The sequence below is a fragment of the Sander vitreus genome, chromosome 7, assembly GCF_031162955.1.
Source record: "Sander vitreus isolate 19-12246 chromosome 7, sanVit1, whole genome shotgun sequence".
Classification (NCBI taxonomy): domain Eukaryota; kingdom Metazoa; phylum Chordata; class Actinopteri; order Perciformes; family Percidae; genus Sander; species Sander vitreus.
The window spans coordinates 15,006,263-15,019,615 of record NC_135861.1 but is presented as its reverse complement, the minus strand read 5'-3'; the positions used below and the strand labels follow the sequence as shown (position 1 = coordinate 15,019,615).

The 13,353-nt window shown below is 38.8% G+C and overlaps 1 protein-coding gene across 3 annotated transcripts; it reads right to left on the bottom strand.

The window, feature by feature from the left end:
* Nucleotides 1-2,021: 2,021 nt before the first annotated feature.
* Nucleotides 2,022-11,847, bottom strand: spsb1 (splA/ryanodine receptor domain and SOCS box containing 1). 3 transcript variants are annotated; one of them, XM_078254823.1, is made up of 3 exons: nucleotides 11,747-11,847; nucleotides 5,191-6,077; nucleotides 2,022-3,119 (listed from the first exon to the last, which is right to left on the bottom strand). In XM_078254823.1, exons 2-3 carry the CDS (start codon nucleotides 5,882-5,884, stop codon nucleotides 2,992-2,994), a joined length of 822 nt encoding a protein of 273 aa, XP_078110949.1. In that variant the 5' UTR covers nucleotides 5,885-6,077; nucleotides 11,747-11,847; the 3' UTR covers nucleotides 2,022-2,991. The 3 variants fall into 3 exon arrangements, with proteins under 3 accessions (XP_078110949.1, XP_078110948.1, XP_078110950.1); XM_078254822.1 differs by having other exon boundaries at nucleotides 11,646-11,825; XM_078254824.1 differs by lacking the exon at nucleotides 11,747-11,847 and adding an exon at nucleotides 10,240-11,435.
* Nucleotides 11,848-13,353: the final 1,506 nt, after the last annotated feature.

The window sequence follows — 13,353 nt, the reverse complement described above, 5'->3', positions numbered from 1 at the left end:
CAGTAAAAGAAATTTAAATCTGCTCCCCATGACCCTTAAATCACTTCCTGCCCCTTCAATATTGGTTTCCCTCAGTCTTTGGCTCATGTACATTTAAATACAGTTTATTTCAAAAGTATATAACTTGTTTGTCTAATCTTCAATATTATTCCAGTGTAAACCTGCTCGTTTAATACTCACCCTAAATCTTGATGTATTTTTGAATTAGCAACATTCACTGATGTGAAATTCATGCATTCTCTATACAAAAATGAGGTAATCAAGCTTGAATGCTCTCGCATATCTACCGTAACACTGACTCTTAAGGTAGCATTTTTTAGTTTAAAGTTTGAGTCAGTGTTTTTGTTTTCTTTCCTTGCAATTTAGTGTAACCCAATGCACCGTAATATCTCTGCAAGTTAGATACTGCCTTTTAATTTGCTTAAAACATTCAGGTTTTGTTTAGTTTTTGAGGGAAGTTTGTGGCATGTATGTAGTATTATATTCACCACCTGTAGCTGGTCGTTTGGCAACATTTTCACAAAACAGTATTTTCTGCCTTCTTGCACAAGAAAAAACAAATAGATTGAATATACACAATAACTATAAGGATTACAAATAATTTCCCAGCAGCCTTAAATTGGTGTGACTAAAATAGGATTGCTTAGTTTGTTTTTCTTTTTCTGCTGCAACAACAGAATTTCTCTGCTGGGGGGTTAATAAAGGTGCATCTTATCTTTTGTTTACATAATAGTGTAGTTCTGCGCAGAACTGGCTTTTACTACACATTTTTAAGAGAAGCTGAAGACGGGGCGGCTTCTAGCTCACCCAGTAAGAGCGTTTGCCCCATGTTGGCTGAGTCCTACAGTGGCTGCGCAGGGTTAGAATCTGACCTGCTGCCCTTTGCTGCGTGTCATCCCCCATCTCTCGCCCCCTTTCTGGTCTATCCACTGTCAATAAAGGGAAAAGCCCCAAAAAAATAATCTTTAAAAAGAGAAGCTGAAGACTTTTTGCATGGTAAATACTGTTTTTTTCCACACACAGTTTGAAGGCACTATAGAAGCAAAACCTTACCTTGAGAGGTTAAATACCCTGCACATCCACAGAGGTTTTAATATTCTGGCTGATGAGACCTCTGAGTGAGGTCACCAAACTCCAGCAATAATAGGCCTTTTTCAGAGCAGACATGTTGACTTGTCACAATAGAAAAAGCATGTGTTACTAATAAACATTAATGATGGCTTCATTCTATTGAAGTGGCCCATTGAGCCAGTGTGCGCAATACCAGGACTCTGAAACTGAAGCAGCTAAATGGAACGCAGCCTGTACCAACCAGCTTAGAATATTGTATCAACTCAATCTAATGTCATTTCACTACAAGTTAGAAACTGCCTTAAATGTTAACAATGTTTATTCTAGTCTATAGTAATTGAAACCATCATTTGCAGCATTTAATGATATTGCCTAAATACTACAACTAATATTTGTCCATCACCTGTAGCTTGTTGACATTTAATAGATTCAGGTACAATGCACTTTGAAATAAACTTTAATAGATACTTACAAACAAATCTACAACATGGAATACAAATAAAATGGACGCTGCAAGCAAGGAAAATAAGGTGTGACACAGTATGTCCACATCCAGCTGAGCACTGAATAAGGAGCACATCTGCACATTAAAAAGTACTAGTCAACAGGCATTTAATATGTTGGCAATCCGATGGTCTATTACATTTGTGCAGCACTTTGTGGATTGTCTTGTCGTTATGGTGCATTAAATCTAAAGTTTGCTGATTTAGGCACAACACCGTTCACCAACATAAGTCTGTTTCCCCAACCCCTTTGCTTCCCCCCTTTACATGTCAAACACTACATCAATGGCCAGTGAGACCCAAGAGTAGCAGCAGTTTTCATTGCAAAGAACCACTTAAGTGGATATGTCATTGGTTAGTTTCCATTTTCTGGCTGAATATGTGCAAACCAGTGAAATCAGCTGATGGAGACTGGTTGAATAATTTAAAAAAAAAAAATATAAAAAAAAAAAAAAAAAAAAAAACAAACAAAAAACACAGCACTCTGGGCCCCTGACAGCATGTGGTTGAAATCTACTGCACTACAAAAAAGCAGGAGTGAAACTTTTTTTTTTTTTTTTTAAAAAGACATGATTGTATTGAGAAAGATTTCCTGCAGATGCATGCTACAAATAATCACAGTGACATTATCCTTCCGTTAAAATTCCTGCTGATGTTGTTCCTGACGGATGCCTAGATGGTAAGCAATGGGGTAAACTTCCATATCGCAGAGAAACCTGATAATGCAGCGAGTGGTCGGAGCTGCTCTTCAGCTGCCTAACAGTGCATTCCTCCACACTGCACTACAGACTCTCTATGGAGTGGTCAGCATCTCTTCTGTGTTGTGTGAACCACAATTTTATTTAGTATCCATTTAAAAAAAAAAAAAAAAAAAATTCTAAAAGCAACTAGGATTTCATGTTATAATTCTCAATTTGAGAGGATGTACAGGTTGATGTGTGTGTTCTGCCACCTTGTGGTCAGAGGCTAGAAGTGTATTTCTGCACCAAATCAGTTTAAATTCCATCACACAATTTAGTTTTAGCACAACAAATACATCAATTTAAAAGGCTACAAGATATAAATTCATTATCATAAAGTCTGCAGGTCACAGCAGAGAAACCGACCACATATGCCACATTAACCTACAAACTGGAGGAGGTACACCAACATGGTGACTGTCAGGGCATCGCCTGGATCAGCATGTGCATAGTGCTCAGTGATTCCTGATTTTATAAAGTTAGAGAATACAATTGCAAAGAGTCATAAAAACAGGATAAGAAACTCAAAAAAGGTGTCCAGCTACTGACACAGAAGCATACTTGAAGGCTGAGTCAGTACTGGAGGCTTGAGCAATGTTGTCAAACGGGTTCAACCCAAGAAGGATCCCAGAGAAACATGAGAAAGAGACGAAGGTGTGCTGTCACCATCAGCGCCGTCATTGGTAGAGCAGGTAGTTCTTGAGAGAGGCCGGCAGTGGCAGTCTATGGATTTCACCCAGGCGGTCTCTTCCTAATGCCACCCTCACCGAACGCCGACACAGGTCCATCAGAGAGAGGGGTTCAGCTGGTGGGGGAGGGACACAAGAGAGGAAGAGGGGTGAGGTTTTATGTGTTAGCAATGGCTGAATCTCATTTCAGGAGTGTGTAAATGTCAAGCGTTAAGTCAAATCTGCAAGGGGCTGTGTATAAAGTATAAGACACCAGCATAAATTAAAGTGAACACAGAGGGAGTGAGCGACTATAAAAATGGCAGTGGAACAGTATATAACCTTTATCCTCTATTGCCATAGAGAACACAATAAGAGTGTTTGAGGGCATAAAGTCACTGTTGTGCAAGATAAACATGAGCCATGGCATGCAGCTCCCATTAGAGGAAGGATATATAAGGATGAAGTTCACACTGATGTGGAATCCACTCTGAAGAAAAGATATGGACCAACATTCCCAGCGGTGGTATTAACACATCTGGGTGAGAGATAGAGAGATATATATATATATATATACACACACATATATATATATATATATATACACACATATATATATATATATATATAGAGATAGAGATAGAGATATAGTATATATATATATATATATATATATATATATATATATATATATATACATATATGTGTATATATATATATATATATATATATATACACACATATATATATACACACACACTATATATATACACATACATATATATATACATATATATATATATATATATATATATATATATATATATATATATATACATACATACATATATATATATATATACACACACACACACACACACTTTGGAAACCTTACCTAGAGGAATATACATAAATAAAAATCTACAAACCCTTTTATTTAACTAAATAAGCCAAAAAATCTTAAATACAGGTATTTCATTTTAAGTTCATGTTAAGCGATATAACTTAATATTGTCCAAAATTAAATGTGTGATTTAAATAAGGAAATATCTTATCAAAAAATAAAACAAGGCAGTGTAAAATCTTAATACTCAACCTAAAACTAATTTACTCGCAGCCATATTCTTTAGCTGCAGTGCCAACACTGCATACTGGCTCCAAACAGCCACAGGATTAATGTTTTGAGAGACAAACTGCCTTCAACATCAATTTATAAGATTAAGGATTTCCCCTCTCTACATCTAACAGTAAGAGGAATGTCATACAATTGAAGCTGGCTTTAATGCACATCACTGCTGCATCTGTAGTGCAGCTTTTCCACAGGCCTAAACTAGGTCGAGGGATCTGCGCTTGAACATAAACATCTAATGAGCACACAGCACTTGGGACGTGTGGGTAGTACAACATGTTTTGATGAAGACCTAGGTTTCCTCATTTAAAGCCTCTGAACACCCACACAGGTGTTTTCAGTTATTCTGGCCGATTAGACTCTTTTCAGGTTGAAGGTGGGCCGGAGCTTTGATGGGAACTTATAAGGTCACAAATTCTTTTATACCAATAAGGATGACAAAAGATGTCATTTGTCCCACGCTAACACTAACAGTGGACTCAGGAAGATGTCAATCACTCAGTCTAATCACACCCACACAGTCCTGGAAAAGGTCTGGAACAAGCAGCTTGTTTTTTTTGTACTTAAGGGCCACTGGATGTTTTGAAAACGATAAAACACCAACATCTATAATGAAAGGGCTACAGTGTAGTTTAAAAACAAAAACAAAGAACAGTTATTGACAAAAGCTAGGGCAGGTTACAGTGAGATGTTCTCTGTTAACTCCTTACCAAGATTAGGACACAGTGACATCATTCTCATATGAGAGAAGGTGATCCAGGGATGTAGTTAAATATTAATTCATATGTAATCTGGACTACCAGAAAAGAACACAAATAATGTCATGTTATCACTGCTTTACATAACTGTTAGGGAGGCAACGCTTCTGAAAAGTCAGCTCTACAGTAACCCTCTGCAATATGTCTTGCTTAGACAGTATGACTTAACACTTAACTGTCACACCTTTGTTTACTGCATTAATAAATGCAGGCAGTGGTTGTGTTAAGAGCTGGACACGAGACATCACGGATGGCAAAACACCATCGCTCATGAGAGAAAGAAATAACAGTATTTCAAAAACATTTAAAGTTTGTACTTACGATCAAGTCCATTTATGTACCGGATTCTTATTTCACAGTGTCCCCACACGGCGCTCACCACTGGGTACAGCTTCCTGCCCTTAAGTCCTCTGAATGCCACCCCTAGATAATGTCCATCTACTATGTAACCCAGAGTCCCCTCATCCATGTCTAAGACTACTAAAAGGGAGTCTGGTATTATGAAGGTGTCGTCTGGCTCGAGGAAGGCCGGGTAGGTTTTTCCTGGGTGATTCTTGCCATCATGGTAGAGTTTACTCCTGCACAGGTCCCAGCCCCAGGACTCGGCGTTGCTTCCTACCAAAGCTGTGTAGCCCACCGAGTGCAGCGGGGCGTCACTTGTCGCCACTCCGACCACAGCGTGTGTGCCCCTCTGACGCATAGCCCAGCTGATCTCCCACACATGCAGTCCCCTTGTATAGCCAACATGGCCCCGGATGGCGTCCGTGCTCTGCGCCACAGGGTGCCTGTGAAACACCAGCTTGTTGTCGTCCTTGACAAAGATGTTAAGGGAGCGGTCATCGTTGTTCCATGAGTTCTGGACCTGGACGTCCACGCTGGCAGGTGGCATGTCCAGCAGCAGATCCAGTCGAGACGGCTTGGTGTGACTCAGGGCCTGTAGCTCCAGCTTCAGGGGGCTGAATGCCGGATCCCGCATATCAATGGTTTTAATACCACCTGGGACTTTTTGCCCCATGCTCTGGGTGGTTATAGCAGCTCCCTCTTGCTTCTCCTCTTCCTCCCCCCTCCTCAAAGACCAATGGGGGGAGTAATCAGCCTCAAACCCTCTCCTCCACTGTGCTCCTGCAACCCAAGAAGAAGGTTTGTTGCTCCCCCTTGTCACTAGCTGCAGACAGCGAAGCTCACACCAGGCGTGTTTTGAAGCCTTCCTGGAGATATTAGAAGAGAAGCAAGCAAATAAGACAAACAAGTTCATTATTACCTAATCTAATTAGCATTATTTCAGTTTGAGCCAGGAAACATTAGCATCAGATTGTACAAAACAGCTTTTGTAAACATAAGGTACATTGTAAGTCCATCCTTATCATGCCCTTTGATGGCAACTAAATGGTACATCTGCTGTAATTGCATCATACTTCATTTAAATGAAATGTTAAAGTGCGTGTTCACATTTAATGGTACATGTACTCAATGGTTTAACTAGATTCATTTGGTCATCAGTGGACAACAACGGATATTAAAACGCAGGGCTGTTGAGCAGCCTCAAAAGTGGCTTTGTTCTCATGTGAGGTTTAGTGTATAAACAAAGAAGGCAGTGTCCCATGACCTAAGATTTCTGAGATGTAAACCAAAAAACTGATTTACACAAACAGCATTATCATAAGGCAACAGAAACATGTATCTGCTGACCAAAGAGGTTCTATATCAGTGCGACAAATGTTCTCACCCATTCTCAACCATCTGAAGTTAATCTAAAGCCTGAAGCAGTCTGACTGTATGGCTTCGTTTTCCCTCCCTACCAGTTCACTATAATGTCGAGCCAACCAAGAAAGACAAGACCAACAAGTTTCTGCCACTAAACAGTCATAAACGTATTTTTCTATTGGTTGAAAAGATTATGTATAATGATTGGACTTTTTACAGAGAATACACTTGCCACAATGTCCGATTGAAGGGCTACAGTTCAGCACGTAAGAACACAGTCTTTCTAAACATGACTGAATAGGGTTGTATAAGAGTAGGCTATATATCATTAAGCAGCACCTTTAGAGATTTTGCTATCTGTTTATACCACGCATTGTGGAAACATTTTTGCATCAACATGGTTAGGTACTTTGTCAGGTTTTGAATTCGCTGGATAAGCCAAAAGCAGACGTTCCTTTCTGGTTATTTGAGGTATTGAGTTGTTTCTCAACTTGATTTTCCTGAAAATAATGCAACATCAAATTACATATACCTTTGTAGAGGTATTTGATCGATTCATATGCCTAACAATGTCAGCAAGCACAATTAAGGAGGTGCCTGCTTAAAATATTTAAATTTAACAACTGAAGAGGACAGCAAACATCCTATTTTTTTTTTTTAACTTTGCCTTCATGATTTAACCCACAGTAAAGACAACAAACCGTATCCAACAGTGGATGCATTTTGAAATAAATCAATATCTGCTTGAATGCATTATTTTTGGATTTATTCTGTTTTTGAAAAATCCAACTGTAAAACCAACAAAGATTACCTGATTTGACTGCTTAGCTTTAATTAGCTGGGATATTTTCAATGTAATTAGAATTTCTTTTTAAGTGGAGGGAATTACATATAGGCTATTTGTCGGCTTCTTCAGCCGTGTGTTGCCAATACGCACATCGGTTCGAATTATGTTTTGATATTTTTTTATTTTCTCTCACAATTTCTTACCACTGCCAGGGTTTCAACTGAAATAAAAGGCTAAAGTAGAGATGTTCCGATACCGGCTCCGATACTGCCTAAAACGCTGGTATCGGGAAGTACTGGAGTTTATGCACCGATCCGATACCACGTAATAAAGCCCTAAAGAAAATCTACGTTAAAGTAGTTTATTTATGTTCTTTTTCCGTTATAACTGACTGTCAAACTGCATAATAACAGAAAGTTCTGTGGCATTCATGTTTCACAAAGAGTTTAACCTCAGCCAGACCGATAACAAAGATAGAAATAATATCACATCCATACAGGGATAGTAGTATACAGTTGTTAAAACAAACAAATATATGACATACTGGTATCGGATCGGTACCGGCCGATACGCAAGTTCAGGTATCGGAATCGGGAAGCAAAAAAATGGTATCAGACCATCTCTAGACTAAAGCAACAACAGTTCATGGAAAGCAAAAGTGTAATTATGGTCAGATCTTGTGCCTGACTGATGGGGAAGTGACCAGTGTAGTCTAATGTAGGCTATACTATTATAGTGGGTGTACTGTAGCCTACTGTATATTGGCCAGAATCTGCCTTTGGGGGAGGAAAGGGACATATAGGGGGGGGGGGGGGGGGGGGTGTCCTGGGTGTCCTCCCCCAGGAAAGTTTTAAGCATCAACGACTTCATTTCCTGCATTCCGATACACTTTAATGCACCAATTTACGGTAAAAATACCTTTATTCAGCCTATAGATGTTAAGAAAAAAAAAGTACGGATGACAATTCAAAATTCATCAAAAATATAATGTAGCCTATGTTGTTACGTGTCATTGGGCATTTTTAAGTGGGTAGCCTATATAGAAATCCTGGAGCTTACTATCACGTAGACTACACCACTGGAAGTGATATTGATAGGATAAGCGTTGTGATTTACGTAAAACAGCGTCAGCTTTTTTTTGCCAGCTTTTTTTTGCCAGCTTTCCTTCCTGCATTTTACCTGTAAAACAAGCATTGTGTTCTTCATATTTATGTAGAATTATAGTTTGCTCTTCTTGTTTAAAATATGCGGCTCTGGTAGATGTTTGCGATTGGTCGTGGGGCGCAAACACTGCCTCTTTTATCTGAACGCGTGCTGCTGGACTGGGAAACCCTGGGTTGACTGAACTAGTTGATAACCAGCGTCGTGACACAGCTTATGCAGGACCGCGGTTGTTAGGGTTAGTGAAGCCGGATAACTGAAAGAAATCCAGGGCATGTTGATCTTGATTCGTAGTACAGGCCTCATGAAGAGTAACATGATGCATGATCCTAATATTCACATCATCAGCTTCTACAGTTTATAAAACAATCATTTGGATTTAGTGTTTAGAGCTCTAACTGGTAAACACCCATGCTATGATGTGCTCCTTGTGCTAAGTAACTCATTTAGTATCATGGCGCACAAACATGAAAATAAATAATTAAAACCTGATTTGATTAGTTGTCCACAACTCTACGCATTACTTCTTCGCCAGCTTTTCTTGATAAAGCAGAGTCAATCCTAGAATTTGTGATAACACGATGTCGCCAATTCGGCTCGGTTACACACACAGTGAAGGAGGATATAATAAAATCAACAGGTGATTAGGTTTTATGATATAATTAACAGTGTTGGTTTCTCAAAAGCTAATGACCATGAAGAAACACACTAAGCAGCACAATAGTAGATCCCAGGCCCTCCATGAGCTGACATGTTACTCAGCTACTATTCCCACATCTCCAAAAATAGGAGGGGAAAAAAAAAAAAAGAGAGGGGGAAAAAAAAAAAATCCAGCCATTTATTATTATATGGTTGTCTAGTCAGAGGGCAACAGGAAAAGCAGTAATAAAATGTCTTGCCTAAAAAATATTTTATATATAAAAAATTCTCTCTCTCTCTCTCTCTCTCTCCACTTGAGGCAGGAACAGTTTCAGGAACTCAGAAACTTGACAACAAAAGCCTGATGAATACCTGCTGTGCTTTACTTCACCAGCTCCATTACAATAAACCACAGCTGTGACGGGGCATTTTCTGTGGACCCTTAATCCAACAACATCTTCGCTTATTTTTACATTTCATTTGAAACTTTAAAGACATCTGAAAGCCAATGGGACAACTACAGGTCAATAGTCAGGCCCTTATTTTATAGTGAAATCCGTGGTCCGATACCCCACACTCCGAATTAAGTATCAATATCCCAGACATATGTGACTTTTTGAGGCCGCAGGTGCTCTTTGGTCTTCGTATTTCAGCCTGTGTTGCAGTTATGCTATATAGAGCATTGTGTAATGTGGAAAACTGTGCTGCTGGGAAGGCCACTCTAATTTAATTGTAGACAAGAGTTCATTGAGAAGGGCTTTTGGCTCTTCTTCTAATGCAAGTAAACAACCATTTAAATGGGTCATGTCTGTTCAGTGATTGGAAAACCGGAGAGAAGAAAAAGCAAGCAGCGGGTGGCCAGCATCTGAATGTAAACAATCTCTTTTTCAATGCCTGTCCAGCATTCAGGCAGAGTGAAACATGTTAATTTGCACACTCTTTGAGCCAGGAGTTCATCATTCCTCTCCCTGTGGCAACGGGCCACCTTACAACGCACACAACATGCAGTAAGTAAATTAAAAGTAACCGAACAATAAAAGGTCTTTCCACATTTACCATGGACTTCAAAACAAACATACCCATTAGTAGTATAAAAGATGGCTTGTGGAGGGATACATTTGGACTGGGATCCTGGACTGGGACGGCCTGGTTGGGGTTCCTGGGCCCCTGGGTTGGTTTGGAGCTTATTAACATGCAGGAGGAAGGGGTTGCTGGATTTGCTGAGCCAAGGAAACAGTTGTCTCTATTGTAAGGCCTAATTTAAACCGGTCCCACCTGAACTTAAGCCCTAGCTTGTTTGTTGACCTGCTGAGTGTATAAAGCTCAATGTTTACTAAAGACAAAGTCATCCATTGTACTGAAGACTGTTGAATAGTATTTTCTGTCTTATGATGAAATGAAAACTATGTTTGAGGCTTTAAAGGGGGTATAGTTAATTTTTTTTGTTGCCATGTTCAATTATGAACAGGTAATTTTGAAGGGTGTGGTTCATAGTGCTGTTGAACTGTATTACATTACACTAATAGGTGTTTCTATTATTTGGTATAGCCTCTGATAAATTGGGTTTATGATAAAACCACAACTACACAAGTGCAACTTGCACAACAGGTTTACTTACATCTTAAAGACTATTTAAGTAGTTGTACATTTTTATTCCTAACTTATTTTAAATATTTGTTATTGTATTCTATCCCATTTATTATTTCATGTATATTATATCCTATTATTTCATGTATATTCTGTATGTGTGCTGTGTGTCTGATATTTCGCTGCTGTAACACTGTCATTTCCCGTTTTTAGGATCAATAAATCAGAAAACACCTCATTATAATGCAACCAATACAAGTAAGCAAGTACCGCTAACTACAGCCTCCAGAATGAGCATAACGTTTAATTAACACCTCTCTAAAGCGGTTTCAACAAAAACGTATAGTAACCTCAATGAAAGTTAAATGTATTGTCTTAGTTTATGGTAAGTAGCTATACCTCATAAACTGCCAACTGAGTTATGTAGGCCTCCTGGAGAAGTTAACCAATAGCTTGCCATGCTAGCTAATGTAAAAGCAGCCTATTCTTCAAGCTCTCTTGGGCCAGGTAGCCGTGTGCTCCTGGCCCAAGGAAAGTCCACGCGCAACCACAAGACAGGAGCAGCGCGTAAATGAAGCGAACCAGATTTTTGAACGTTGTTTCGATTTACTTGAAGCTCGACCGCGTTCGAAACAGTTACACAACAAGCAGCACCAACCGTGTTAGCATAAACAGCAACCAAACAAGGCTAATGCTAATAAGCGAAAACAAAACAACTCGTTACTCCTTCTATACTGGACGTTTGGGAAGTGACAACCCTTTGCGGTTGTTGTTTTCGATACCAAGTATGTAAATGTGATGTAAAGAGAAACACAGAAATCGAAACAAGCGCTTCGGCAGCCACCATATGAGCAGAAAACAGGGGGAGAAGCGGGTGAAAAGCACACATCAAACAGACCTTGTTAAGTTGGGAAACAACAGAGAGGATGAGACGCAAATTCGAGAGGATTCAGAGTCTTCCCCTACTCCATCTAGTTTTCCGTTTCCTTGTCGTCTTACCTTTTACCATTTCAGGCTGGACATGAATTAGATAGAATGATGATGGCTGCTCTCTAACATCTCTCGCATCACGTGATAAAATGCTCCCAGCTGCTATGCTAGATTAGGACCTCCCTACTGACAGTCTGCAAAGTCAGCTTCATGTTGGTATTGCAGTTTATACGGATTTTATGTTTTATGTTTGTTGGTTGTAAATTGAATTATTAAACTATACACACATTTACCTTTCACAGTTGACAGGTTTCATTTGTATTCCATAATTCTGAAAAATTAAAGATGTACAGGGACATATGCTCAATGCAGGTTCATGCCATACAGTCTATGGTTCATACTTGTATTCTAGGTTTCTACTAGAACATGTTTACATGCTTTAAACACACAATATCTTTCTGAAACGCTCCGTTTAAGTGCCTGTCTCTTTAAGCCCCCCTCCTGAAAAAGCCCAGTTTGCTCTGATTGTTCAGTGTTTACGGGTCTTCTGCATCTGCACTGTCCCACCATCATTGCAGCTGGGGCATGACTGTAACAAAGCCCCTTATTAGAAATTCTTTGACTGTAATTCTATGTTCACACTACGAGTGTCAAAAGCTACAAAATGGCCAAGCTTGGCCAGCTACATTGTTGTAGAGTCCCCATTGCTCAAGTGCTTGTTTCGTTTCACATTTTGCCGCCCAATACACAAAAAGCTAGCATAGCGTCAGCTAACGTTACTAAATAACACAGTACCAGAGTATGCCTATACAAAACATGATTGGTTGAGCAAAATTGGAGTGCTGAAACACAGCACAGTCACAGAGTGACAAGTGACTGGCATCAGTTTGTAGCTTTATGTCACTGGCTTCCATTGAAAATTACTTGTAGCCTGTTGCGTTGGCACTTTTAGTGTCAACACAGCGTAACAGCACTGTGGCGGCACTTTCTACCTATATATATATATAGGCCTAATATAGTTGTGACATCACAACTGTACAGAAGTCCTGACGGCTCGTTTAGTTTCTGAATATGGGCTGTGTGCATTTCTTCATGGATTGAACGATTTTATACTTTCACAGTATTCATATACTGTAGCACCTCCACCTGTTTTATAATTTAAAAAAAGACATATTACAATATGTGACCTTTAAGTGACATTCACTAACATTTCTATGCAAAAGGCTGCACACTATAATTCATATCTTTTATAATTTAGTACTTCTACATTGGAAAATAAGATTTTAAAATGTTTTTTCTCAAAACTCTTGAACATGTTTTTTTTTTTCTTAAGTGGTTTCATTATCCTAAAACCCTGGCCGCTAAGTGGTTATAATAACAATAATATTTAAAATAAATCATGAATGATCCTATAATTAATAATAAAGCATGGTATTTTTATAAAATCAAGTCAGGCTGTAAAAAGTGCTGTGTTGACACAGAAAGTATAAAAAAGTAGTCTTTTATAAATGTCATTGTATGTTTATATTTATGTTTAAAAAAGATATAAATACACATGACAAATTTGGCTTCACATATGTAACCCATGGGGAGAGTACTTTATACATTTAGAATATGTGGTTGTAGCTACATAGAAAGTAAATAAGTAAATTAAGTATTTCTGAACTATCACATAT

Excerpts from the sequence above, each read along its gene's own strand:
- spsb1 (XM_078254823.1), bottom strand. The coding sequence starts at position 5,884 with ATGGGGCAAAAAGTCCCAGGTGGTATTAAAACCATTGATATGCGGGAT. Across the intron at positions 3,120-5,190 it reads GTACATAAATGGACTTGATC|CTGAACCCCTCTCTCTGATG; the intron begins GTAAGTACAAAC and ends CTCCCCCACCAG.